The following is a 27,264-nucleotide window of genomic DNA, read 5'->3' on the forward strand; positions in this document are numbered from 1 at the left end:
ATAAACCAATTCTCCAATCTTTGTGGCTCTATAACAAAAAACAAACAGCAAAAACATATACATGATTAAATACAAATCTTAGAATCAACTATTAAAGACTACCAGAACCCACTGGATTCTCCATTTACATTGAATGAACTWCAAGATAGAATACAAACCCTCCAAACAAAAAGGCCAATGGGGTTGATGGTATCCAAAATTAAATGATAAAGTATACAGACCACAAATTCCAATTGGCTATACTTCATCCTCAGCTCTGGCATATTACCCAATATTTGGAACCAAGGACTGATCACCCCAATCCACAAATTTGACCACAATAACTATATTGGGATATATGTCAACAGCAACCTTGGGAAAATCCTCTGCACTATCATTAACAGCAGAATCAAACATTTCCTCAGCGAAAACAATGTACTGAGCAAATGTCAAATTGTCTTTTTACCAAATTACCGTACGACAGACCACGTGTTCACCCTGCACACCCTAATTGACAAACAAACAAACAAAGAAATCAAATCAAAGGAAAAGTCTTCTAATGCTTTGTTAATTTCAAAAAAGCTTTCGACTCAATTTGGCATGAGTGCCTGCTATAAAGATTGATGGAAATGGTGTTGGGGGAAAAACATACAACATTATAGAATCCATGTACACAAACAACAAGTGTGGGGTTACAATTAGCAAAAAACGCACACATTACTTTCCACAGGGCCGGGGGGGGTCAGACAGGGATGCAGCTTAAGCCCCACCCCCTTCAACATATATATCAACGAATTGGAGAGGGCACTAGAACAGTCTGCAGCACCTGGCCTCACACTCCTAGAATCTGAAATCAAATGTCTACTATTTGCTGATGATCTGGTGCTTCTGTCCCCAACCAAGGAGGGCCTACAGCAGCACCTAGATCTTCTGCACAGACCTGGGCGCTGACAGTATTTCAGTCAGACCAAAATAACGGTGTTACAAAAAAGGTCCAGTTCCCAGGACCACAAATACAAATTCCATCTCGACACCGTTGCCCTAGATCACACAAAAAACTATACATACATCGGCCTAAACATCAGCACCACAGGTAACTTCCACAAAGCTGTGAACAAGCTGAGAGACAAGGAGAGAAAGGCCTTCTGTGCCATCAAAATTAGCATAAAATTTGACATACCCGTTAGGATCTGGCAAAAAATACTTGAATCAGATATATAACCCATTGCCCTTTATGGTTGTAAGGTCTGGGATCCGCTCACCAACCAAGAATTCACAAAATGGGACAAACACCAAATTGAGACTCTGCATGCAGAATTCTGCTAAAAATATCCTCAGTGTACAATGTAACACACCAAATAATGCATGCAGAGCAGAATTAGGCCGATACCAGCTAATTATCAAAATCCAGAAAATAGCCGTTAAATTCTACAACCACCTAAAAGGAAACGATTCCCAAACCTTCCATAGCAAAGCCATCACCTACATAGAGATGAACCTGGAGAAGAGTRCCCTAAGCAAGCTGGTCCTGGGGCTCTGTTCACAAACACAAACAGACCCCAGAGCCCCAGGACAGCAACACAATTAGACCCAACCAAATCATGAGAAAACAAAAAGATAATTACTTGACACATTGGAAAGAATTAACAAAAAAACWGTGCAAACTAGAATGCTATTTGGCCCTAAACAGAGAGTGCACTGTGGCAGAATACCTAACCACTGTGACTGACTCAYAATTAAGGAAATCTTCGACTATGTACAGACTTAGTGAGCATAGCCTTGCAATTAAGAAAGGCAGCCGAAGGCCGACCTGGCTCTCAAGAGAAGACAGGCTATGTGCACACTGTCCACAAAATGAAGTGGAAACTGAGCTGCACTTCCTAACCTCCTGCCAAACGTATGACCATATTAGAGACACATATTTCCCTCAGACCCACAAAGAATTTGAAAACAAACCAAATTTTGATTAACTACCATATCTACTGGGTGAAATACCACAGTGTTCAATCACAGCAGCAAGATTTGTGACCTGTTGCCACAAGAAAAGGGCAACCAGTGAAGAACAAACACCATTGTAAATACAACCTATTTGGTGAAGCGGCAAATCTCTTCTATTGATATTTCCCTTCTTCCTCCTCCTCCAGAAGCAGCGCACCTTAATCAGCTACAGGATCTCCTTCTCTTATTGACAGACTCCAGCTGTTGGAGTGTCGGTCTCTCCACTGTGGAGCGTAGTGACTGAGTGGTGCTGTAAATCTCATTCAATTTAGCCAAGCCACACCGGTCCCTTTTACCTGTGACCATTCATTGTGTTCATTAGGGAACATACACAGCCAATCAGCATCRTCAGGTTCAATCAGATTATTAACAGCTCAGCTAAACTGTAACCACATACAACTGTTTAGTGTTTTCTCTCTTAATGTGTTTGACGATTGGAAAGTGATTATTGATTCCTTGACAGAATTTGAAACAGGCTAAACATGACAATACAGTTAGATGAACTTGGTCTTGATGTGAATGGTTTGTAGGTTTTAAATCAATAACTATCTTGATGCGATGGCTGGGGTTTTACTTTACAGGAGACGGAATGCGGAATCATTGTGTGACTGAAATAGCTATGCAACCAACAATGTGAGTGTCTCATCGGTCAAATGGCCCTTTACAATCAAAAGAAAAATAAACAGCATGCCAACCAGTGATTTCAGACTCTTGCATACAATGATTACTTATGTTCAGTCGAGACTTCAATCAGTCCGTTGACTCCGATCCCTCTGAAAAGGAGCGTGGTGATGACAGAAAAACATCCTTACTGTTACTCCACGTCCGTTTAGTTACACAACACTGGTCAGTGACCACAGCTCACCCTGCTGACCATTAGTAAGCCACTGTCACTGTGACTGTTCCCAGAGAAACATCTACCAGGAGAAATACAGTCCCATTAAACAAGATGACATATTCACTGCAACCTTGCAACGCAGAGACAAAACATGTGGCGTGAATATCAGTTTCATGATTATTTGCATAATACCATTTATATTCAAGACCAATCTTGTCATATAATAACATATTTTCGACTTATCAGAGTCGTGCATGGAATAGTTTGGCATTGCTGTTGCCAAGTCTTTCCCTAAAAGTTTGGTAATGCACGAGGAACATCTTGAGCAAGTTTCACGCCCTAGGCGACTGTTTACCAATGATACAATAAAACAGTAGACTTTATGCCAGAGTCCCACAAGACAGCAGAAAGCCAATACTAAGCCCACTATGTCCACAGGCATTCTGCAAAGCAAAACAATCCACTGAAGTACATCTAAACCATGGCAACAACACGAACGCAGATAGAGACGTCTCCATCAACTTTCAATGCCGAAAGGTCAACGCCTTCAAAAAATATGAAGCATCAGATGATTGGTTTACCATATTTCCCTGAAGCAACCATTTACCTTCAGTTACAGGCAGGACCCCTACGAGAGTTCAAATGAAGCAATATGATTGGTTGTGCCTGCTCTTTGCAGGCATTAGTGGCATACGAGTGGGTGAAACGCATTTTCTCCCGGGACTAAGTAAAAATAGTCAGGATGGAGACGTCTCTATAGCAACAAGCTATTCAGCCAACATAACACCTGAACGAAAATGCCAGGGGCATWAGGAGGCACTCTTTCCTCTTGTCTAAAAAAATATCTGAATTCCCCAGAGCAGTAACTGGGGACATTGCCCTGTGTAAAGCGCCGTATTTTGGATGGGATGTTAAACGGATGTCCTGACTCTCTGTGGTCACTAAAGATCCTATGGCACTTATCGTAAGAGTAGGGGTGTTAACCCCAGTGTCCTGGCTAAATTCCCAATCTGGCCCTCAAGGCCACCTAATCATCTCCAGTTTCCAATTGGCTCATTCATCCCCAATCCTCTCTCCTGTAACTATTCCCCAAGTTGTTGCTGTCAAATGAGAATGTGTACTCAGTCAACTCACCTGGTAAATAAGGGTAGAAAATGACAAATACAACACCCTCCCAAAAACAGACAGCCCCTCTTAATATTGTTAATGAGTATGTGTGAAAATAAATAGCAGACACACAGAGAGAGAGAGGAATTGTATCAAACATATATCAAACGAATGGAATGGTTTCCATGTGTTTGTCATTCCATTCACTCTATTCCAGGCATTACTATGAGCCAACCTCCCCTCACCAGCTCCTGTGAATTCAATTACACAGCAGAAGATAATGGACTGACGAAAAACCTCAAATCTGCTGCCATGTCCCTGACTTGTCGCCTGGTGAAAATCCTCAAATCTGCTGCATGTCCCTGACTTGTCGCCTTGGTTGCAAAAACCTCAAATCTGCTGCCATGTCCCTGACTTGTCGCCTGGTGAAAAACCTCAAATCTGCTGCAATGTCCCTGACTTGTCGCCTGGTGAAAAACTCAAATCTGCTGCCATGTCCCTGACTTGTCGCCTGGGAAAATCCTTCAAATCTGCTGCAATGTCCCTGACTTGTCGCCTGGTGAAAAACTTCAAATCTGCTGCCTTGTGAACTGGCCGCCAATACCCATAAGTGTCCTGATACTGTGAAATACATTACCGTGTGCACTTAAGAGGCACATGACAAAAATCCCATGAAAGACAAAATAAATGGATAGTAACAGCTGGCTGATACATTAGAGGAAAGTAGAGAGATTCTTCTTTCTGGACCTTCAAGGCAACCTGTTCCAGGCTCTGGCCAGTCCAGCCTTGAAAGAACAGAAAGCCCTTACTCCAAGAGCAGCTCTTTTCAGTCACATACAATCCAACTTTGTATTCTTCTTTGAAGCTGTATAGGATTTGTGGCATATTTCCCAAGACATCGATGACAACTGTCTGTTACCGTGAAGGACTGATCTATCATTCTAAATCCTTTTCAGCTCACAGACTGCAGCTATAGATTTATCCAAGAAAGAACATACTATAGACATCAAAATTCTTATGACTCCCCATTACATTGCTTCAATCATTTTGAAGCACTACTTCTATTACCATAACCACTGAATGAAAAGGCAGGAAGCTAAGCCAAAGCCAGTGCCGACAGTGTGCATTCATCCTTGAGTTGATTAATCGAAAAACACAGTCAACAAACTAAATGATAATGCAGCTATCTACCGTTGACAGTAATTCATTGTTTAATTCATATTTTAATGTATCTTAGAAAAACACAGTAATGGTGTTTGTGTAACTCTCTGCAGAGACAGCCACTAGCGCAGAGCGAATGCTCATTACAGGTGTACCTGTACACACAAAAAAGTAGAGTTCTTCAAGGGTTCTTTAGGAAGGGTGATGGTTCTATATAGAACCATACTGATCCAAATAACCCATTTAGCTCTCCAATGGTTGTTTGCTCTTTGACTGATAATTAAAATGTAGGGATGGCGGATCATTAGAATATTTAGCGACTGGGTTCACAGCTCTTTTGTGCAACCGTGAGTGAGAGTGTCATTCCAGTTCATCTAATCGGTTGTGTTATGCCATTAAATGTCAAATTTGGCTATGGCCAGCATCAGTATATTGTGTACAACTCACTCATGTAAGCTCTTGTCCCAATTGAGACTTGATTTTGATTTGGTAAAGTTGTCAGTTGTCTCCTCAGGGACCCCCAGCTGTTCTAGAGCTAGCACACCTGATTCAATGTGTTACTAAACACAATAATACAACCTATGGAATATTAGAACCATTTGTTTTCAGGGTTTAGTCAGGCACGCTTCTGTTAGTGAATGGAACACGTTTTGGTGCTATCTGGAACCTTTTTTTGAAGGTTCTACAAATGGAACCTGTATGGTGCTATAAAGAACCATTTCCTAAGGTTCTATAAAGAACCATTAAAAACAGGTTCTATATAGCACCAAAAAAAAGGGTTCCGCTATGGTTACAACCCTTTTGGGGGCTATATAGAATCCTTTTTTATGGTTCTTTATTGAACCTTTATGGATGATTTTTCACATGGCTGAAGACAGTCATCTGTGTAAACTGTTGAACGGACACTGGCGTGTAATTAGAGCACAAACAAATAAGCTAGCYAACGTCCTTGGCTGCTATTATAGCCATGTTAGAAACACCAAACTTTGGGAGCTTTGGAAAATGACTATGCTGCTAATTTATAATACATGCACACACCAGAACAGACGTGTCACTGTTCAAAAATCCAGAGCAAATTCTATCCCTTACCTTATGCATTGATTCAGTATGCTCCTAGCCAAAGATGTACTTTTAAGGAGCCTACCTTCAGAAAGTTATTAAACCCAGAAGCACAACATCGCGAGACCTCTAGGAATGCTTGCGAAATAGAACAAACAGACCAGGCCAGGGTTAAAGTAGTCAATGAGAGAAGTGACAAAATCCTTCCTTAGTTGTTCATTTTATGGAAATCTAAGAGCACAACGTAGATTTGAGCCAATGTCTTAAGCCGATGAACATGTTATTACTCCAACCTCGTGAAAGTGACACATCTTCATTTGAGTCAAAAACAACTTTATAGCGAAGGAGGGGCTTTGATTTGACGGCCTGTACGTGCGTAGTTCGGCGTGAGCTGACCGTTAGACCCGATGACGTCTCGACGCATGATCATAGCTAGCTAACGTCACCATGACATTGCCGACAAGTGTGATCTGGGATTTCTATTGGAGAAGCAGTTTAAGCACATCTTCACATCTGTCTTTGCTACCATTACTCCTTAAGATCCAAGGATCGTGTTCTTTTCAGAGATACACTAGCTCTGGCAGCCAAAACAGCCAAATACTCCGTCTAAACGCAAATTGATTCTCAACTGCAATATGGTCCGAGAAACATAAAGCCTCGTAATTTCATGTCACATCAAAATGATTTCACAAATGCAAAATATACACTTATTGTATACTGTTTTAACTGGCTTTATCACAATGTTTTACAGTGACCACACGTTTCTGGCGGCCTCCGTTACACACAGGTGTTCGGAGCATGTTAGATAGCTAATTAGCACAGGTGGTCCCTCTGTCGTTCGTCTGTCTTCTGTAAACAAACGCTGTGACATGGAGGTATGGCCGTGCGGGAACACTAATCCTAACTCTATAAAGATGTCTATCAATTTAACCGTTTTTGTTTTTTGAAAATAATCTATTGCTGATATGAAAGATAAGGTCCTTATGCTTCTAAAACCGAGTGTCGGGGCTCTTAAAGAAACTCCCCCCTACAGAAGACGCCTTTGTCCAATGATTCTTATGTGAAATGTAAATGGAACTGAGAGTCATGATCAAGGGCTGGTACGCTCCCTCTGTCAATTAAAATGTCTTATTGTCATTATACTCCAAATTTACGCTGACTGATCAACGCGGTGTCAAGTTACTTTTCACTGTGTTCCCGAACACCTGAAGTTTCCCTCAAAGCATCCAATAACATCATAATGATCATTGCTTGCTTGTGTAACCGGTGCGCAGTCAAAAGAAAACCTCATGCTTGCTAACTTAGTAAGGTATGTGATAAAATGAAACTGTTTTCAAGACAACTGTTTTAGACATTTTGTTTTTACCAAGCAAGAGAAATAAACGTTCAATCAGTACTGAGTGAATGAACAACAAAAACATTTTTGGAAGGAACGCGTGCTGTCATCACCAGACTGTCCATTTCAATGGTGTCAAGTTGATGTATCTATTACAGGGTTCATAGCATAACAGTTAGCGTAGTCACCGCCGTGGGATATGAAGATCCTAGATCCTATTTTGACCATTCTCTTTCGCGTATAGTTTTTGACACTCCCCTGGCTTTTCCGACACACACACACAGACGTGAACATGGAGTGTGCTTATGTACATTTATTAGGTGTCTCTTAAAAGAGCCTTTGGGTACGTTGGGCGTCGTTGAGTGGCAAGGGGACAGGGAGTGTAACATGTACTAGTACTAGTGCACGCTTCTTGCTACTATGGAGGAGAGAACAGGGCCCGGTTTCCCGATAGCAATGGATTTTTAGCCTTATGAGTGTTTTAACATTGCATCCTTCCTACAACGGCCGAAGATGTAACACGAGTTCCCCAAAAACACCAAGCAGAGAGAACGGTTGCCAAGTGCGTTGTTGGAGCAAGTGTCGACACTGATAGGATCGAAAGAAAGGAAACGTTGCTCTCGGATCATCTTTCTCCCTTCAAATATTTCCCAATTTCACAATACTGATGACGGATCAGCTCCTGGAGAGATATTAATACCTATGGCTGCAAATATTGAGGTGGATTATTCTAATGTTACCCAATAAAAATGCACTAAATCCCAGATTTGGCACATCACTGCGCACGTTAGGCTACACATCATGAAATATGTTGAGACAAATGACAGAGAGTAGCCTACAAGGACTAAAACAGAGCTCAATTCATTGGACATGAAATGTATTTCAATATGATTGAGATAGGCCTATAGCTTACTGTTTATATACATGCTCTTTCCATAACATAGACTGACCAGGTGAATGCAAGTGAAAGCTATGATCCCTTATTGATGTCACTTGTTAAATCCACTTCAATCAGTGTAGATGAAGGGAAGGATTTTAAAGCCTTGAGACAATTGAGACATGGATTGTTTATGTGTGCCATTCAGAGGTTAAATGGGCAAGACAAAATATTTAAGTGCCTTTGAACAGGATATGGTAGTAGGTGCCAAGCACACCGGTTTGATTGTGTCAAGAACTGCAACGCTGCTGGGTTTTTCACACTCAACAGTTTCCCGTGAGTAACAAGAATGATCCACCCCCCCATTGGCCGTCCAACCAACTTGACATAGCTGTGGGAAGCATTGGAGTCAACATGGAGTCAAAAGTGTACATGTTTTGTACACTCAGTGTATTTTAACGCAGTCATCTCGGGTTTCATTTGAAGCATCTTTTTATACATTGCTTGTTTGTATCAATTGCAAAGACATTGAAAACGTTGGATTTGTAGTCAACCTTGTTCTGAAGTTATCGTGGTCAGAGAGAGCTGGATAAACCATGTGATTCTATGTTTAGCAGAGATATTCTGTGAATAAAATGACGCAGGAGGCCAGAAAAGCATCTACCGAAGCTGTTCTACGAGAGGTCTGAGGCAGCCGTTAGATTAAAACAATTTTCAAGTGCAACTTCAATAACTATGGTGTTGGGAAACAGCTCTGAGATTTAAAGATGCTACTACGAAGGTTATAACGATTAACTTAGCTTTGGGCCTAGCTCTCAAACTCTGCTCCCATCTGCTTTCATATTTACAGTACCTTCAGAAAGTATTCACAGCCCTTGACTTTTTTCCACATTTTGCTGTGTTACATCCTGAATTTAAAGGGGATTTAATTCAGATTTTTTTTGTGGATTGACATATTTAGAAATTTTTACTAATTAATAAAATATTAAAAGCTGAAATGTCTTCAGTCAATAAGTTTTCAAACCCTTTGTTACGGCAAGCCTTAAGTTCAGGAGCCTTTTATTCTCTATGTTGGTTCGGTCAGAGTGTGACTAGGATGGGTTATCTAGGTTGTTTTATGTTTATGTTGGCCTGGTATGGTTCCCAATCAGAGGCAGCTGTTTGTCGTTGTCTCTGATTGGGGATCATATATAGGCAGCCATTTCCCCCCTGGGTTTTTGTGGGATCTTGTTTTGAGTCAGTGCATGTGGCACCTCAGTACTGCACAGTCGTTGTTGGTTTCTTTTCCCCCCTTTTTTAAAGTTTCACAAAATAAAAGATGTGGAACTCAGAGCACACTAGATGGTCCGTTTATTCTACAGACGATCGTGACAAAGTCACAAGATGCATGGACTCCGTGTGTGCAATAGTGTTTACCATAATTTTTGAATGACTACCTCATCTTTACCCAACACGTACAATTATCGGTAAAGTCCCTCAGTTGAGCAGTGAATTTCAACCACAAAGGCCAGGGAAGTTTACTAATGCCTCAAAGGGCACCTATTGGTAGATGGGTAAAAGACATTGAATATCCCATTGAGCATGATGAAGTTATTAATTGCTTTGGATGGTGTATCAATACACCCAGTCACTACAAAGATACAGGCGTCCTTCCTAACTCAGTTGCCGGAGAGGAAGGAAACCGCTCAGAGATTTCACCAAGATGCAAATGGTGACTTTAAAACAGTTACAGAGTTTAATGGCTATGGTAGGAGAAAACTGAGGAAGGATCAACAACTTTGTAGTTACTCCACAATTCTAACCTAAACGACAGTGAAAAGAAGGAAGCCTATACAGAATAAAAGTATTCAAAAACATGCATACTGTCTGTAACAAGGCACTAAAGTAACACTGCAAAAAATGTGGGAAAGCAATTCACTTTTTGTCCTGAATACAATGTGTTATGTTTGGGGCAAATCCAATACATTACATAGTACCACTCTCTATATTTTCAAGCTTAGTGGTGGCTGCATCATGTTATGGGTATGCTTGCTGGGGAGTTTTTCAGGAAAAAAGAAACATAACGTAGCTAAGCACAGCAAAATCCCATAGGAAAACCTGGTTCAGTCTGCCTTCGACCAGACACTGTGAGATGAATTGTCCTTTCAGCAGGACAATGAATGTTCCTGAGTGGCCAAATTACAGTTTTGACTTAAATCTGCTTGAAAATCTATGGCAGGACTTGAAAATGGTGGTCTAGCAATGATCAACAACCAATTTGACAGAGCTTGAAGAATTCTGAAAAGAATAATGGGAATATGTTGCACAATCCAGGTGTGGAAAGCTCTTAGAGACTTACCCAGAAAAAAATCTCACAGCTGTAATCGCTGCCAAAGGTGATGATAACATGTATTGGCTCAGGGAGTTGAATACTTATGTAATGTTAGTGTTTAATTTTTCATACATTTTGACAAATGTTTGAATTTTTCTTCCATTTTGAAATTACAGAGTACTTTGTGTCGATCGTTGACAACAAAAAAATGACAATGAAATCCATTTTAATCCCACTCTGTAACACAACAACATGGGGTGTGAATACTTTCTTAAGGCACTGGCATTTATAAATGTAGGAATTAATGTGTGGTCTTTAGCTGGACAGCTGTGTACAGCATTACTAACAAAATGTATAGCTTAAGGATTTAGAGCACCTATCCAATGTCAGATTTGTAAATATGTATTCTTAAAAGTGTTTTGTACTTGTATAATGACTTTGTATGTTACAGGTGTTTCTCAGCAGTTTCTAATTCGTCACATTGTTTGTTAACAAAACTGCTATGGTCGAGCTACAGGGTTATGCAGGATTTTTCATTCAAGCCCAGTGCTACCACACCTGATTCTACTATTCAGCTGTTCACCAAGACCTCAGCTGTTCATCAAGACCTCAGCTGTTCGTCAAGACCTCAGCTGTTCGTCAAGACCTTGAATAGTAGAATCAGGTGCAGTTGAACTGGACTTGAACAAGAAAGCCTGCATAACCCTGTAGCTCTCAATTAGCAATTGTGGCCATCCCTGAATTTACAGGTAATGTAGTACTAAGCCATTCTTCAGTAAACTTTAAAGTACATTTTCATGTTAATAGTTAATGGGTACATGTTGATTATTTGTGTATTTTTCAGGAGCTTTCTTGATAGTCTTGTTAAAAGAGATCAGGGAAGTTTTGTCCAGATTGACTTAAATGGGTTTATGTTTTTTTGCTTCCCTCTAGAAAATCAGCAGTACGACGCAACGTGGAGTGCCTGGATACAGCCCTTAGCCATGGTATATTGGCCATATATCACAAACCCCACGAGGTGCCTTATTGCTATTATAAACTGGTTACCAACACAATTAGAGCTGTTAAAATAAATGTTTTGTCATACCAGTGGTATACACTCTGATACACCATGGCTGTCAGCCAATCAGCATTCAGGGCTCGAACCACCCAGTTTACATTGTTGTATAATCACCTTCCGGTGTAAAAACGATGTAAATTAAAAACAAAAAACTAAGTGAGAAGTAGGCATTAGTCTGAAGCTGAAAAATAAAGAAAATTCACTTCAGCGCCACAATGTGTACACCACCCACATTCTACCAAGGTTTTCCAATACACAGCTTTGACCTACTACAGTAACTATGTTGGTCTATTGTACTTCCAGCAATGTTTGCTTAGAATTCAATCCTTCAAAACGTAGTTTTTTGTTATTCATATTGTTATAATTTCATAGGTTTTATTATTGTGTTTACTAATAAGTAGTTATGTTACCTTTGATACCGGAGCTCCAGGGCATGTGTCGAAATCGAAAAGCAGTTTACTTCGAAGCAGTGTGCCGATGCCTGTATCACTTTATCGGGAGGCACGTGATCAATGACGTCCAAAGCTTTGTTTTGTCGAACAACCACCTGATTGGTTTGGTAGAAGACAAAAAGGCTACTCTGCGCACGTGCCACAGCGTGTGGGACGTCATCTATAATAATTTGGCTGTTCTAAATTATTTTGACCAGCAGGTGCCAATAGTGTACACTGTGTTGATCAAAGCCTCCATTAATGAAGCTATTTTCAACACAATTGGCTGGAATGCCTCAATGCTTCAGGAAACTTTGTTTCCCCATCACTACTAACAAGTTGAATCAGGTGTGCTAACTCTGGAACTGTTGGAGGTCCCTGAGGGGGGAATTGAGAACTAATGACTTAGACAACAATTGACACAAGGTCATTTTATTTAGCTTTTCCAAGGCCATACATGATTCTTTCCCAAAACACCGTCACAGGACACAGTCATATATAACTTTTAATGGCATAACACAACAGATTAGATCAACTTCAATGACACTCTCACTCACGGTTGCACCAAAAAAATGTGCGCAAACCCCGCGCCTAAATATTCAAACACCCCGCCGCCCCTACATTTTAATTGCCACTCAACGAGGAAACAACACTTTTTTTTAACTGCAAAAAGCCATTGAAGGGCTTAAAGGCTTTCTTTGGGTCAGTATGGTTCCACATAGAACCATAACCCTTCCGAAAGAACCCTTGAGGAACCCTACTTTTTGGGGATGTAGACTGACTCATTAACCTATTAACACAATAAAATCATATTTACTTTCGAAAGCACGAACAATGTATGAAAACATTGAAATAATAATTATAGAATAATAATCTGGGTGACGATTGTGTGTGTCCATGCATGTGGGTGGGTTGTGTGGTTACACACACCTAAATTGATATGTGGGAGTGTTTGAGTGGGTGTATTTGCTATGCTCTAAGCCTTCCCTGAACACTATATTGGGATATATGAAAACAATTTAAATGGATGCTGTGCATGAAATAGCCAAATCAGATATTTATTCAGCAACAGCTGCTGCTCTTACCATTATATTAAGGAACTATATGGCCATGATAAGATAATGCTTTCGGTCATGTTTACATACCAATCTGACTTTACATATGTCAAAAGACATTTTGTTAAAAGAATTTGCCCAACAGGAATTCCAGGTACGCATTCATTATTCAATGATTCATCACAGTGAAAAGGTAGAAAGAGTATTTCCTCAGGATATAGATGCTATTCTGTGTGTGTGCTCAAGTTCTCTCTCTTTGTACTTGACAAAAGCAGGAAAGTAACCATCGAAAGCACAGAAAATTATTCAGAGGCTGTCTTCAGTATCTGGGAGGGAGACTTAAACAAATTGTCTACTGTGTTCACCTGGAATGACTTTATAAAATAGGGAATTATCTGTCTGATTCCATGTTGGCTGGATATAATTAAAATTGACTCAAACAAAGCTCAGAGAATGATAATTTGTTCTTTACACATTATCCACCTCAGCTCAACTCACTGCTGTTGAAAGGCCAGTCATTCTGATTTACTAAGCTTGGATAAGGATAAGTATTTTTGTATTTTATTATCTTCTGAAAATAACAGGTGCAAATGCTTAGTAAATCAGGTTGAGGGAGTATATGGCTGATTATGGACAGTTATGCCCAAGTTTATAATTGGACTCAACTATGGTGTTCAGTGCATGTGCAACCCATTGCCTCACTTATACTGGTCAAACTTACTCTTGACGGTGGCCGTCCTGGTGCAGTTGTAAAGGATGGCCAGCTCTCCAAACACCTTCCCAGGTCCCATGGTGCACAGCTTCATGCTCTCCTTGGTCACCTCCACCTTCCCATCTGCAAGGAAAAAACAAAAGAGCAGAGCACACTCTTTAATTTCCCCCGCTGATATACGGCCCGTGAAAGTGAGCATGACAGGCTGTAAATGTGACCGTGCTGCTCAGCACCGCTGTTGCCCAGATTGGGGAGTCGTGGCTAATGCATTAGAATAAAAGTCTAAATTCATTACTTAACCGGCACATGAGCACCGGGTGTAGAGATTACAGTAGAATGGTATGCAGACTACAATAATGGGTTCAGAGGAGAAATAGAACACCAGCTGAAAGGAAAAACGAGGGAAAGGTATTAGCAAAAGAGACATTAGTTTCAGATCACTACGAAGCAAATCGGTGTGGGGATTGAAAGCATTGCTGGAATGTGAGGGACTAAATGTCGCTGAATGTCCAGCAGAGACCGGCAAGCTCCAAAATCCCCATCTCTGTAGTCTGAATCTGGCAAACGGGTGATTCACCAAGCAGCAACAGGTCACCGTTTACAGACTGGCACCAGATGAAAGGACTGGCATTCTCTAATCAGAACAGGCTGGCCATTCTCTTGGGCTAGGTTTCTCGACAGTGATTGAACTCAAACCTACGAGTGTTTTAACGACGCATTGTTCTAGCTGCTTAAAGTGTAACATGCGTTTACAAAAACACCACGTAGAGAGAATGTTCGCTAAGTGTGTTGTTGGAGCATTCTGTCGATACTGAGAGGATGGCAAGAAGGCAGTCCAGGTTTACCTATTTACATCCTTACATTAACATTAGATTAACTACACAATACTGACAAATGATCAGCTGCTAGAGAGATTATTATCACTTATGGCTGCAAATACTGAGGCGGCTTAGCCTATAAATCACAGAGTTGGCACATCAATGCTCACATGTTGTACACATTGTGTTATCCTACAATTGGCTAAATAACTTAATTGATTTAACATGAAAGGGATTTCTATATGTTTTATATTTTGCCTAATATAGCTATCTTATAATGCAGTCATCTCGGTAAAAAAAAAAATGGTTGCTTTGCTTGTTTGTAACATTGCAAACTTTGTATTTGTATTCAACTACAAAGTTATTGGCGGTCACAGAGAGACAGATAAACGTTTTGATTCTGTATTGAGGGCCAAAAGTAATCTTACGACGCACTTAGCTGTTCTACGAGGGGTCTAAGGCAGTCGTTAGATTACGAGCGCTTTCAAGTGTAACGTCAGTAACCATGGTTTTGGGAAACAGCTCGGAGATTTAATGATGCTCATTCGATGGTTCTAACAATGAACTTAATCTTAAAATGCTTCTGGGAAACCGGTCCCTGGTCCATTCCCTGAGCAGCAGGGAGGATTAGATGTAAACCTCTGCCATACCTCCAGCAGGACAATCAAGATTTAGATGCCTTAAGATAAATATTTCCTTACCTCTACCCTCTCTATCTCTAGTTTTAACACCTTCTTCATTTTTCTTTTATGTGAATTTCATAAATCAGGGCTGCGTTGTGTTCCCTGAACATCATATGTTTGCCAAATAACTGGAGCATTTCCTCCCAAAAACACCTCTGGCCAGGGCAGAGACAAAAAGACAAAACCCTGTTGATCTGGTTTGACGGTACATGCGATGTGGTTCACCGACTACAGCTGTGTGGAATTGATCCAAATGGTGACAGCACCAACAGCCTCTCTTCCATCTAAGGCTTCTGGAGGGGGAATTCTTCGCGAGCACTGTTGGCAGCTCCTTTATCAGCTGGAAAATGAAATATGGACACATATCTACTCCCTTCAAACTGTTCCGTAAATTCACCCTAAAATACAATGTGAAAATGGACCAAAAGAATATGCTGGGGTTTTAAATCAAATCAAATTGTATTCGTCACATGCCTGAATACAACAAGTGTAGACTTTACCGTTGATGGGTTCTGACTTATAAACTTGAAATATCATTTTATCAAGTCACTAAGGAAGAGAGGGGAATGCAGAACATTTACATTCTGTCAGAACATGTTATTGTTAGACATCAGGTATCCTATGGAAAGGAGAAGGGCCACAGTCTGGTACAAGTCAACAGGACAGCCACGAGTTGGGGAGGAGTAAGGAATTTGGGCCGAGGTCAGGTCAGATGAAGTGAGAAAGAACAGACTTCATCAAAGTCCTGTCTAGCAACAGATGTATTAGCTGTTCAGATGTTTAAGGAGGAGACTCAGCATAGGAGGAAGGTTTAAATACCAGTGCTTGTGTGAATATGTCTTTGTCTGTTCAGCTGTCTGACCCATTGGGTGAATAAATTTGGTTTGAGCTTTTCCTAGTTTTCCGTTAGATTCTAAATAAACAGAGTAAAAACTAACACAGTGAAATGCTTACTTACAAGCCCTTTCCCAAAAATGCAGTTAATAAGTAAGAAAATTAACAAATAGATAAGAAAATAGTAACACAATAAATTAACAATAACAAGGATATATACAGACTATACAAACACATACATATGCACAAGGAGTACCAGTACCGAGTCTGTGTACTGGGGTACGAGGTAGTTGGGGTGATTGAGGTAATATGTACATGTAGGTTTGGTTAGGTGATTGATTGATTGAGGTAATATGTACATGTAGGTGTTGGTTAGGTGATGTATTGAGGTAATATGTACATGTAGGTAGAGGGTGAAAAGCAGACCGTCCGGGTAGCCGTTTAATTAACTGTTCAGCAGTCTTACGGCTTTGGGGTGGAAGCTGTTCAGAAGCCTTTTGGTCCCAGACTTGGCGCTCCGGTACCGCTTGTCGTGCGGTAGCAGAGAGAACAGACTGGGACTTGGGTGGCTTTTTTAGGGCCTTCCTCTGACACAGCCTGGTATAGCGGTCCTGGATTGCAGGGAACTCGGCCCCAGAGATGTACTCGGCCCCAGTTGCTATACCGAGCGGTGAAAGCTGTAAAAAATAATAGTCTTCACACACAGAGCGAGTTATCTCGCTGTGTCCTCCCTCCTTCCTTCCTTCCTAACACGTTTATCCCTCCCTCCTTCCTTCCCAACACATCTATTAGATATCCATCATCGCCTGACAGCTTAATCTGTGATGTAGTGACAGCAAAATAAGGGAGAAAAGGGACAGAGAACACGGAGGACAATAGGATGCAGCGTTTATCTCAGAGTAACGTTATCTCAGAGTCACGTTATCTCAGAGTCAAGTCCATGGAGCATGGTACCAGGGTATCATGATGCTCTGTATCAGTCATCATTGTATTTCCTGGCTGAAAAGCATGCGATTAATTTACATCTCAGGGGAGGCTGTTTAATTGTTTAATATCCTGAAAGGCCCTGGCATTCATAAAATAAGAACAGACAATCTGCCTCTACTAGATAATAGCCAGACGGACCAGATTGGTCTTTTAATCAAACTGGTCTTCTGTCACTAAATCCTCCTAATAATACACCCTGATGAATTAATCACTGCTACACTAGAGGGGACAACTGGCATAATAACCTCATATGTATAGAAAGACGTATTTACATTGGGTTCAATAGGTGTTAGTTGTACAGTATTTCTTTAAAAAGGAGCTTGTTGAGATCTGGCTCCCTTACGGAAAAAACACATGATCACATCCTGATAACATGTGACAATGTGAAGCAACATGTGATAATATAAAACTACACGTGAAAACATGATCTTCTATGAAATTAATGTGAAATAAATGTGACAACATGGGGAAGCGAAATTTCGACATGTGATAATATAACCACATGTGAGCCCAGGTGCTAAATGTAATTTTTAATATTTTACTTTGAAAGGCATAATTGGCATTAACTCATTTTAAACAGTCATGGTCCCCTGCAGGTTTTGTCTACTTCCGGTTTGTTCCAGGGACGTCCCCAAGGATTTTTTTAGGACGTGGTCCCCTGGAGGTATTTGTCTAGTTGTGGTGAAAATACTATACATCTACTACTAGTCACTGTATTTTCATAACTAAAGTAAGGTGTTAATGGGCAGTATGCTGATTCCTTCAGACTCACTTGGGATTTGAACTCATAACCTCTTGGGTCCCAGCTACTTGAAGTTCCTGCTGCACCACCAGGTTTGTGGACACAACAGAGATAGGTCAGAATATATTTCTGCACCTTGCCTAATGCTGCAGTAAAAATTAAATAAACATTAACAAACAACCTGAAGGTATTATTTTTTATAAAATGACAGTATGCTGCTGTATTCAGATTTCAATTACTGTACAATCTTGTACTGTGACGACAAGTACTGGCAAGAATGCATTTCTGCACTTTGCTAAAACCAAAATCAAGTAAATAATTGTCCAATTATCACCAACATCAAACTAGCAGTACTCAAGTACACTTGATGTAGAGTGCACATGAACTCTTTGGGGATTTGAACTTGCTACCTCTTGGTTTGGAGTGGATCACTGTTTCTGCAGTGCCACCAGGTTAATACTAATTGCTTTGAACATACAGTATATTAACACACTCATAAAATAAGGGTATGGTTAGGGTACACTAAAGTGGTGTTTGCTTGGGGTACAACAAGTTCAAAGGTACACATATGAACTCACATGGCTCAGTTCGGTACCTTGTAGACATAATGGGAAACTTTTCTACCCAATATGTTCATCTAAAGTACAATCATCACTGCTCTTTGATCGGTGGGGACAATGTACTGGTGGTGCACATTAGCATATTTGGGGGGCGTGGAAACGTATATGTGTATTTGCTCCAACTGTCAGTGGAGGTCAGTTTAAGTGTTTGATGGTTATTCCTATGCAAATAAAGCACCTCACTTGACACTGTATGTTCAGAAAATTATTTTAAATAATGTGCCAGTAATAAGCAGCACTGTGAAGTAGTGCTGGGAAACCGAGGCTTTCTGAAGGCTTTGGAGCGTTCACAAAATTGTTTCATTATTAGCTCACAATGCTCATTAGTGGCATCTGCTGGTCAGCAATAAATAGCACTGTGTGATTATCAGATGTTTTTTTTCTTTACTGTTTTCATCAAAACTCTGGTGGGCGGAAGGTTGTTGGCTTTAGTAGCTTAGAATCAGTTGGAATACCAGGTTCACATATTACATCATGCCTCCCTTTTTTGCCTTCAAGTTTACTTTTTTTTTACTGAATCTATGGCATTATTTAGGATGCTTAAGACAGAAGCTTATACTATACTAAATAAAACAAATGATTTGAACAGTGCAGAAAGTGTGGTTTCACATAAAAACWACTTTCAAAACATGTGTGCCTTCAACAGGATCTGATCTCATACCCTCACGTCCCCGACTCTACCTACTAAGCTACTCATCAGCTGAAACTGCATGTACAAGATCCCAACTACAGTGCCTTCGGTAAGTATTCAGACCCCTTGACTTTTTCCACATTTTGTTACATTACAGCCTTATTCTAAAATTGAGTAAATAGATTTTGTTCCTCATCAATCTACACACAATACTCCATAATGACAAAGCAGAAACAGGTTTTTACAATTTTTTGCTAATTTATAAAAAATAAAGGTAATAATATCACATTTACATAAGTATTCAGACCCTTTACTAAGTAGTTTGTTGAAGCGCCTTTGGCAGCAATTACAGCATCGAGTCTTCTTGGGTATGACGCTACAAGCTTGGCACACCTGTAATTGGGGAGTTTCTCCCATTCTTCTCTGCAGATCCTCTCAAGCTGTCAGGTTGGATGGAGAGCGTTGCTGTACAGCTATTTTCAGGTCTCTCCGGAGATTTTTGACCAGGTTGAAGTCTGGGCTCATCACTCCTGTGTTGTCTTGGCTGTGTGCTTAGGGTCGTTGTCCTGTTGGAAGGTGAACCTTCGCCCCAGTCGGAGTTCCTGAGTGCTCTGGAGCAAGTTTTCATCAAGGTTCTCTCTCTGTACTTGCTCTGTTCAGCTTTCCCTCAATCCTGACTCGTCTGACTCTGACCATGCTTCACTGTGGGGATGATGCCAGGTTTCCTCCGGACGTGACGCTTGGCATTCATGCCAAAGAGTTCAATCTTGGTTTAATCAGACCAGAGAATCTTGTTTCTCAAGGTCTAAGAGTCATTTAGGTGTCTTTTGGCAAACTCCAAGCAGGCTGTCATGTGCCTTTTACTGAGGAGTGGATTCCGTCTAGCCACCCTACCATAAAGGCCTGATTGGTGGAATGCTGCAGATATGGTTGTCCTTCTGGAAGGTTCTCCCATCTCCACAGAGGAACTCTAGAGCTATGTCAGAGTGACCAACTGGTTTTTGGTCATGTCCCTGACCAAGGCCCTTCTCCCCCGATTGCTCAGTTTGGCCGGGCAGCCAACTCTAGGAAGAGTCTTGGTGGTTCCAAACTTCTTCCATTTAAGAATGATGGAGGCCACTGTGTTCTTGGGGACCTTCATTGCTGCAGAAATATTTTGGTACCCGTCCCCAGATCTGTGACTCAACACAATCCTGTCTCGGGGCTCCATGGACAATTCCATCGACCTCATGGCTTGTTTTTTTCTCTGACATGCACTGTCAACTGTGGGACCTTATAGAGACAGGTGTGTGCCTTTCCAAATCATGTCCAATCAATTGAATTTACTACAGGTGCTCCAATCAAGTTGTAGAAACGTCTCATGGATGATCAATGGAAACAGGATGCACCTGAGCTCAATTTCGAGTCTCATAGTAAAGGGTCTGAATACTTATGTACAGTGGATCTTCCTGTAAAAGTTGTGTCATACCGCAGCACACCTTGCAGGCTGCTGCAGAATTCTATGGCACATTACTTAATTGTCAGCAACTGTGGCCATTAATGCCTGTTAGTCTTCAATATTGTCTCTACTACAGAATTTAAAACCTTTTTTGTAAGAACAAAATATATGGGATTGATTTGAACATATTTAGCTTAATTAATTAGATTAATGTTATGGTGTTTCTATTCCAAGAAAAACGAAACCCTCAGGCTTTCCGTTAGGAAAATATGGTGCCGTACAACGTGACTGGGTTGAGTCACTGACGTGATCTTCCTGTATGGGTTGGCGCCCCCCCCTTGGGTTGTGCCGTGGCGGAGATCTTTGTGCCGTGGCGGAGATCTTTGTGGGCTATGCTCGGCCTTGTCTCAGGATGGTAAGTTGGTGGTTGAAGATATCCTTCTAGTGGTGTGGGGGCTGTGCTTTGGCACAGCCAAAGCCAAAGTGGGTGGGGTTATATCCTGCCTGTTTGGCCCTGTCCGGGGGTATCATCGGATGGGGCCACAGTGTCTCCTGACCCCTCCTGTCTCAGCCTCCAGTATTTATGCTGCAGTAGTTTATGTGTCGGGGGCTAGGATCCGTCTGTTATATCTGGAGTACTTCTCCTGTCTTATCCGGTGTCCTGTGTGAATTTAAGTATGCTCTCTCTCCTTCTCTCCTTCTCTCTTTCTTTCTCTCTCTTGGAGGACCTGAGCCCTAGGACCATGCCTCAGGACTACCTGATATGATGACTCCTTGCTGTCCCCAGTCCACCTGGCCGTGTTGCTGCTCCACTTTCAACTGTTCTGCCTGCGGCTATGGAACCCTGAGATGTTCACCAGACATGCTACCTGTCCCAGACCTGCTGTTTTAAACTCTCTGGAGACAGCAGGAGTGGTGGAGATACTCTTAATGATCGGCTATGAATAGCCAACTGACATTTACTCCTGAGGTGCTGACTTGTTGCACCCTCGACAACTACTGTGATTATTATTATTTGACCATGCTGGTCATATTCTGTTATAATCTCCACCCGGCACAGCCAGAAGAGGACTGGCCACCCCTCATAGCCTGGTTCCTTTCTAGGTTTCTTCCTATGTTTTGGTCTTTCTAGGGAGTTTTTCCTAGCCACCGTGCTTCTACACCTGCATTGCTTACTGTTTGGGGTTTTAGGCTGGGTTTCTGTACAGCACTTTGAGATATCTGCTGATGTAAGAAGGGCTATATAAATACATTTGATTTGATTTGACAGTCGGGAGTAGGCTACAGTACTAAGAGCATAACATTTCCACACCATAATTGTAGTCTGACCAACACCGAAATGGAGATTCAGTGAAAATAAAAATCTAATTGATTTATCAAGACCAGTCCCCATGCTTGTCTCAGAGCAGCGCAAAACGGTGCTGAAATAGTTGACCACACGAGGGTAGACTATTGCTTCAAATCTTATTTCTTCGAACTTCAATATGATTTTAAAATAAATAAGACCTACACCACGTTTGACAGCACATTACTCAACACTAGTGAGAGTCATGTCACCTATGTTAGATGACGTGACTCTCCGCCAATAATTACATTTAGAGGATTGGAGGATTTTTTTAGTTTGGGCAAATCTGATCTGTGATAATATCTAAAGGGCTTTTACATCATTCTAAATTCTAAATTAATAAATAATAATTATCACTTTGTTTAAAAAATAACGATGTTTTAGAGATTATTTCATTTTCAAATAACAGAAAGCGAGCGATTGTAATCTGAATAAAGGCCAAAATATTTTTTATGTAGGCCAAAATATGTATTTCTGTTTTTAGAGGGAGAGAAACCAAAAGCCCACTGTGCCTATTTTTTGGACAAGGACATCCCGGCCGGCCAAACTCTCCCCTAACCCAGACGACGCTGGGCCAATTGTGCACCGCCCAATCACGGTCAGATGTGATACAGCCTGGATTCAAACCAGGGACTGTAGTGACGCCTCTTGCACTGAGATGCAGTGCTTTAGACCACTGTGTCACTCAGGAGCCATGACCAATGTGACCAATATATACTGTCCTGCTAATAGCCCATCCTAAAAACGTTGTTTGCAGAATTCACAGCCTGCTACGCTTTGAAAAACAGGGTTAATAATAATAATACTTTTTCCCCCTTCCACTTGTGAGTGGTTCCAATTGATAAAGTTTATTTAATCAATTAGTATATTTGAGTTTAACCACAATGTTTGTTGTATTATTTGTTCTGTCTTTTCTGGTGGATTAAACTGAAATTGCAACCAACTTTCCATGGTTTGTTTAAAAAAACAACGATATTTTGGAGATGATTTTGTTTTCAAATAACCGATAGTGAGTGAGAAAAAGGCCATTCTTGAACATGGGGTGACACATTCTTACTAATTTGCAAAGAAAGCCAGTTTGTTATTTAGAATTATTTATTTCTGTTTTTAGAGGGAGAGAAACCAAAAGCCCACCGTCGCCTACCGGTCTACCGGTCGCGGCCAGCACGGGTATCGAACCAGCATCTGTAGCAATGCAGTGTCTTAGACAGCTGCGCACTCAGAAGGCCTCATCTGCAAAGTTTTTAATGCTGATCAATTGCCTTGCACAAAGTATCTATTGTCCTGCTAATAGCCCATAATGGCGCTGTACAACGTGACCGGTCGGGAGTAGGCTACAGTACGGCTACAGTACTACAGTAAGAGAAAAATAATCCTAACATTTCCACACCCTAATTGTAGTCTAAGTTTATCTTAGAATGAAAACCTTAGTGTAACAACAGTTTTAGTAAGTAATACTGACGAGTAGTAACAAACAAATGTGTGTATGTACAGAACAGAGAAATATAAATTCTTACACTATTGTTCGAAATTCAATCACCTTCTTCATCCTCATCATTCATTTAATTGAAATTAAATGTTGAAGTGGTCCACAATTATCAGTTTCTAGTTGGTTTATGTCGCCCATTCATTGTCAGTTAGAGACACATTAGTACCTTGGGACTCAAAAGCATAATCAGTGCTCTAACTCCCCCTTGCGCTGGTCTGGTGCAATGAAGCAGTGACGCAGGGTACCGTACTAAACCACAAATTACCTGTAAGTCCTGCAGCATAATCTCAAAACTTTTAGTTGAGCAACCTCTGGAAATACTCTGGAAGTATTTCTGTTTTTATTTTTAATACATTTGCAACATTTCTAAAAAACAGTTTTCGCTTTGTCATTATGGGGTATTGTGTGTAGATTGCTGAGGATTTGTTTTATTTCATCCATTTTAAAATAATGCTGCAACGTAACAAAATGTGGAAAAAGTCAAGGGGTCTGAGTACTTCAATCAATCAATCAATCAAATGTATTTATAAAGCCCTTTTTACATCATCCGATGTCACAAAGTACTATACAGAAACCCAGCCTAAAACCCCAAAGAGCAAGCAATGCAGATGTAGAAGCACGGTGGCTTGAAACAATTCCCTAGAAAGGCAGGAACCTAGGAAGAAACCGAGAGAAGAACCAGGCTCTTCACAAAGGCACTGTATATTTGTAAGTATGGTGTCCAGTAGAGGTCGATGTTTGAAAGCAGCTTGGCATCGAAGAAAGCACCGGAACAATGGTGAAATCAGTGGGATCTCGCATTTTGCAACACACAGTTTAAAAAAGCACGAGATCAAAAAAAGTTTTGGATGTCATTGATGACGTACTGCTGATGAAGTGATACACACATCAGCACACTACTTCGAAGTTAGCTGCTTAGCAATCGCAATGCATGTCTCGGAACTCAGGTATCAAACATCACAACAGTGAAGAGGTTATTGTGCATTGTCAGGTAACTTAATGGCAACTTGTTGCCAGGAGTTACTGTGAATTTGCCATTTCTTAACTAGAAACTACTTGCCAGGTATTGTAAAATGCACATTTACTTATAGGCTGACATAATTGCATGTGATACCAAATAACCACACAGTATTTAATTTACAGATAGTCACAATGTAATTGTAATACTCACTTTCCTACCAGACCATCATGTCAATCAGTGTGATGGATTGGCTACAGTAAATTACTGTGAATTTTACAATCACCCACTTGTAACTAGTTGACAGTATGTACTTGAAAATAAAACATTAACTTCCAGTGAACCAGCTACCATTAAGCTAATAGAAAATCCACAGTAACCTGTCAATGCTGCAGCACTTGAGTCACACCCATTTTAACAAAATTTCAGAACATTTCCAAAAAATTCTAAATAAAAGGATCCTCAACCTTTGTCAACATAATGATATAACCACTTAAACGGGTACAACATTTCCACTGACGGTTGGTACAAATACAACATATTTTAGACCATGCCCCCAAATATGGTAATGAGCCCCCAACAGCACATTGCCCTCACCTACATTTCAAAGTACAGTAATAATTGTGCCGAATGCTTCGTTCGTAACCAGTGGAAGTGGGAATTTCTCACATACGGCTGATAAAAATTCACTTGAACGGCCTTCCAACTACTAATTACTAGTGGGAAACGTGTCTATTGGTGATTTCAAGACAACTGGGAACACGGGGGAAAAACAGGTCAAATCATCATTTTGTGCCATAAGCGCATCTGTTTAAATGCAATTGCAAGTGAGGCATGCCAAGTTAATTTGCAGGACAGCCCAAAAAGTATCCAAGTGCATTGCAATTGACAGTAAATAAAGAGCAAAACACTAATACAGTATCCCATTACTTCACGTGACATTTTGCATGTGGAATCATGTGAAAACATGTGCCGACTCTTGTCCATGATCACTGATGGGATTCATACTGCATCGATAGCACAGTACCGCCATACCGCTACTGTAGATGCAAAAACACAGAGCGAGAATACTGAAAAGCATCAAGCAGAGTGAGCCATGAACAACCCTGGCAGCATTCTCAGTGCTCCGTCTGGTTGCACACGAAAAGCAGGCGCCTGAGGAGAGTCTGGAGATGCTTTCACACACAGGGGAGGGGGAGAGACCGCTCAGAGCATCCCACAGCGCTGCACACAGCCCTGCATGAGAGGATCCCCAGAGACATGTCTACCTACTATACGTGGAGAGTTCATCTAGGAGCAACCATCGGATCAATGGTCCAGCCACTCACACTGTCAGTGTGCAGTCAGATATGCTGTACATCTCCCGCTCCTCACTCCCCCATTCGCCAACACTAGATTTATAGACGATATAGACCAATCCCAGAGGATATACTGGTGGGTAGGTTATGGGGGGAACACATTCTATTACCCCACAATGCAATGCATCTTGAAGGCTTTTACTATCAGGAAGGAAGGAAGCCATGGAGGTTGGAAAAGGAAATGCCTCTGTGGTGGGTGTTGAGATGTGTTAGTGTGCCGTCCGTGGTGGCTGAGATTATAGCCTATGTATTTGGGAAAGTTAGCTATGAGATGCCCCACTCCAATCTGATTGGGACATTAGTCACTGTGGGTGGTAAGACTGTACTGTAGCAGCTTGTTCTAATGGTTTTATCCACCAAGCAAAGTCGCACATCTACCAAGCAGGAAACAGTCACGCACCATTTAAAGTTCTCATACACTTAAAAAAAAAAAATGAGATCCCAAATATAGGAAGTACGACAAGAAAAAAATATTGGGGGGGCGCTAGAGAGCGTGCTATGGAGTAGACGTGCTTTGCTAGAGCTCCGCTCAATTTTGAAACAAATTAGTATTTATCTTAACCTCTCACAACCTATAACTTCAAACAAATATGACAAAGGGAAAAGGCACCAAAAAAGGGGGCGCTAAACAAGATAATTGGAATGAGATAGACAACGAACCAATTTCAACGTCGCCGACCCACGAGGAGCTAGCTGAAGAGGCTAGCTTCCAAGAGTTCCCGACAGATCCTACTCAAAGTGACATACTGGCTGCCATAAACGCACTAAGCAAGAAGGTGGACACAAGGTTGGCTGATATCTCAAAGAGTATTGGGGACTTTGGCCGAAACTGTGAAGGCAACTAAGGGAAGGGTGCACGAGGTTGAGCAGACGACAGTCGATCACGAGGCCAGGCTACAGGACATAGAGAAACAGTGCGCAACGTTCAAATGACAAACAAAACCCTGAAGGCCCGACTGGAAATGCTCGAGTCGCTTTCAAGACGCCAGAACATCCGAATATGTGGGATCCAGGAGGACACTGAGAAAGGGAAACCCACTGAATTTGTCTCGCAGCTGATACCGGCATTGTGGGGAGTGAACACTTCAAAACGGCCATCCTGATCGACCGCGCACACAGATCACAGGCAACGAAGCCGGCCAAGGGCGGGCCACCAAGGCCATTCATTGTAAGGCTGCACTATCCCCACACAGGGATCTATCCTCAAGCTGGCTAGTCAAAAGTTCCCCTTAACTACACGGAGCCAGGGTGTCTTTCTACCAGATCTTACCTTGGAGGTGAGGAACCAACGGAAAGAGTATGATGAGGTACGCACAAATGCAGGGCGGCCAACATCCGATATGGATTCCTCTTCCCAGCCCGGTTTAAGGTGACAGTCGAGGGATCAACACGTACGTTTGACAACGCAAAAGAGGCCGATCTGTTCTTGACAAGCAA

General features: G+C 41.3%; 1 protein-coding gene across 1 annotated transcript in view; it reads right to left on the minus strand.

Moving 5' to 3' along the window:
- LOC139029125 (cGMP-dependent protein kinase 1-like) overlaps positions 1–27,264 on the minus strand; it is a 144,071-nt gene that overhangs the window by 55,816 nt on the left and 60,991 nt on the right. The window contains exon 3 of the mRNA XM_070448257.1: positions 13,934–14,047. Within this exon, the coding sequence (XP_070304358.1) occupies positions 13,934–14,047 (114 nt within the window). The remainder of the gene's footprint in view (positions 1–13,933; positions 14,048–27,264) is intronic.

Source organism: Salvelinus sp. IW2-2015, linkage group LG18 (assembly GCF_002910315.2).
Source record: "Salvelinus sp. IW2-2015 linkage group LG18, ASM291031v2, whole genome shotgun sequence".
Lineage (NCBI taxonomy): Eukaryota > Metazoa > Chordata > Actinopteri > Salmoniformes > Salmonidae > Salvelinus > Salvelinus sp. IW2-2015.